The sequence below is a fragment of the Pteropus vampyrus genome, unplaced genomic scaffold (genome assembly GCF_000151845.1).
Source record: "Pteropus vampyrus isolate Shadow unplaced genomic scaffold, Pvam_2.0 Scaffold16, whole genome shotgun sequence".
In the NCBI taxonomy this organism is placed as follows: domain Eukaryota; kingdom Metazoa; phylum Chordata; class Mammalia; order Chiroptera; family Pteropodidae; genus Pteropus; species Pteropus vampyrus.
Window position 1 is genome coordinate 10974889 of NW_011888797.1, and position 2688 is coordinate 10977576.

Genomic DNA, 2688 nt, shown 5'->3' on the forward strand with positions numbered 1-2688 from the left:
TGTCCTGATACACAGATGAGAAGACTGAGGCTCAGGCTTGGTCATTTGCCCAAGGTCTGTCAGCTGGGAAGTGGGGGTCACACAGCCAGTAGCCTGCTCCAAGGTGCTTAGAGGGATGACACCAGCCCTTCACATCCGGATAGCACTTCACAGTGTGCAAACGACTCTCCCACCTGCTTCCTTCTGCTCCTTGTCGGAGGCACCGGGCCCAGGGTCGGTGCCCAGGGAGCAGGTGCGGGGCTGAGGCAGGCAGGGGACAGGATTCCAGTTTGCAGATGGGAACCCAAGGCTCAGGGACACCAACCGCTTGCTCAAGGTCACGGTGCTTAGAAGTAGAGAAACCGGGACTTAAACCTGCTGGGCTCCAGGAGGGGAGGCAGAGAAGGCAGGTGAGGTGAGCCTAAGAGGACAGTTACCTGCTGGGGGCCAACCTGCAGGGACAGGAGAGCGGCAAGAGCAGCCGAGGGGAAGACGTTCTACAGCCAGTAGCTGCCTTTCTGGGGTGGGGGGGAGGCCCCACAAACTGAAGACAGGACTTCTATGTGTCTGTCCTGACTCAGTGACCTTGAGCAAGTCTTTCCCCATTTCTGGGCTTTAGTGTCCTCGTCTGTGAAACAGTGACACTCTACCACCCTCTGCCCCTCTGGGGCTCTGACGAACTGCATTAGCACTGTGAAGCTCAGGCGCACTTGGGGGACAACAGCCATCAGAGGTGGGGAGCAGGAAGGCTGGTGACCATGCCCCACCCCCAACCTGCTCACCCCATTCGCTGCAGGGTGAGGAGCTCTCCTCCAGTTGCCTGTCAGAGCAGGGTGCCCACCGAGCCCCCAGCAGCACCTGCGCGGCCTGCCAGCAGCACGTGCACCTGGTGCAGCGTTACCTGGCCGAGGGCAAGCTGTACCACCGGCACTGCTTCCGGTAAGTGGCTGGGGGAGCCTGGGAGCAGGGCCCTCACCCCTAGCACTCCAGTACCAGGGAGGGAGCGTCCATGGATTCAGCACCACCACGTGCCAGGCCCCTTGGCAGACTCTTCATGCTGGAGCATCCTGCTTATCCCCATTTCACTGAGGAGCAAACTGAGACCTAGTGAGGGCACGAGACTTGCTTAGTCACATAATCAGAGACAGAAGTGGGCTGGACTCAGGAGTTCTGCCTCCAGTGCCAGCGCTCTTTGAGGCAAACTACCTGATGATGTATGAGGAGCAAAATAGGCTTTAAATGCCACTGGAAAAAAAAAGGATTAAAAAAGAATCATAGTAACAACTCGCTTTTCTTGTATGGCTCCCAAGGGAAGCCAGGTTTAAAGAAAGTGGAATAAGAGGCCAGGAAGATACAAATAACTTAGAAAATGTATGAAAACGTTTTATATGTTATAAAAAGAGAGAAAAGAAAATCGAGAAGTCGAGGGGAGCCGGCGACTGAGAGTTGCCAGGTGCATTCGGTCGTGGTTGTGGGCGGGGCGGGGGGCGGGGCAGGGGCGGAGTGTGGCTGGACCTAGAACCCAGGGACCTGACTGCAGATCTGCAGTGTCCTGGGGGAAAAATCTCAGGGAGGGAAACCATTACACAGGCACCGACATATCTGTCCACTAGGGCAGCGTTTTAAAAATTTTTTATATGACCCCCCAGTAAGAAATCCATTTGACACTGACCGATTGTAAATATATACCTAAAATAAAACTTGTATAAATAGATGCGCAACTGGAATTAGAGTTTCATGAAACAAGTGTGATATACTCTGACATTTAATTTAATTTTATTCTATTCCATTAAAAAAAAAAAAACAAAAAACAAACCCTGATTGGTTGAAAACTGCTGAATTGATTTCCTGAGTCACTAATGAGTGGCAGCCTGCACACTGGATGGCACTTCTTGGGGGTGACATCTTTGCTTCCTCTTGCAGCAAAGATGTCACCCCCAAGAAGTGCCATCCAGTGTGCAGGCTGCCACTCATTAGTGACTCAGGAAATCAATAAACTAAAGGCATGTTTCACAATTTATGTTGCTGATTTCACGTGGTTTTATTCTACTATGATCCTGACAGTTGCCATTTGCCTTTTCCTCTGGGAAGTCCAGAGTATTGAGACAGAATCCAGGCTGGCAGATGGAAGGACGGGAGGGAGGTAACAGCCTTGGCTGCTGGAGGCGGGGTAGCCAGCGCCTTGGGCCGGGCTGCCGAGCCAGGTCAGATACCCTGTCCCCATTCTCCCTGGCAGGTGTCGGCAGTGCTCCAGCACCCTGCTCCCCGGGGCTTACAGGAGTGGGCCTGAGGAGGGCACCTTCGTGTGCGCGGAGCCGTGTGCCAGGCTGGGCCCGGGTGGACGGTCAGGAGCCAAGTCTGGGCCCCCTCCGCAGCCAAAGCAACAGCAAGAAGCAAAGGAAGCAGCAGAAGAAGCCACGGATGTGGAGGAAGGCGGCCCCGGGCCTGGCGCAGCTGCGGGGGCTGAGGTGGACGTGCCCAAGGCCAGCCCCGAGGCCCGGCCCCAGATCCCCGCCAAGCCTCAGGTTCCTGACAAACCCCCGGAGCTGGCCAGCCCCCCAGCGAGCTGCCCCACACCTGCCCCCAGGAAGGTCTCCGAGAGCACAGCCCTGACGCCCCCCACGCCCCGGCCCCGGTCCAGTCTGCAGCCTGAGAACTCGATGGAGCAGGGTGGCAGCAGCGGCCTGGTGAACGGTGAGCAAGGGCCCA

The 2688-nt window shown here is 56.0% G+C and overlaps 1 protein-coding gene across 1 annotated transcript in view; it reads left to right on the forward strand.

The window, feature by feature from the left end:
• Positions 1-2688, forward strand: part of MICALL1 (MICAL like 1) — a 30562-nt gene that overhangs the window by 14129 nt on the left and 13745 nt on the right. Inside the window, exons 5-7 of the mRNA XM_023527461.1 lie at positions 72-88; positions 728-918; positions 2216-2673. Of these exons, the coding sequence (XP_023383229.1) occupies positions 72-88; positions 728-918; positions 2216-2673 (666 nt within the window). The remainder of the gene's footprint in view (positions 1-71; positions 89-727; positions 919-2215; positions 2674-2688) is intronic.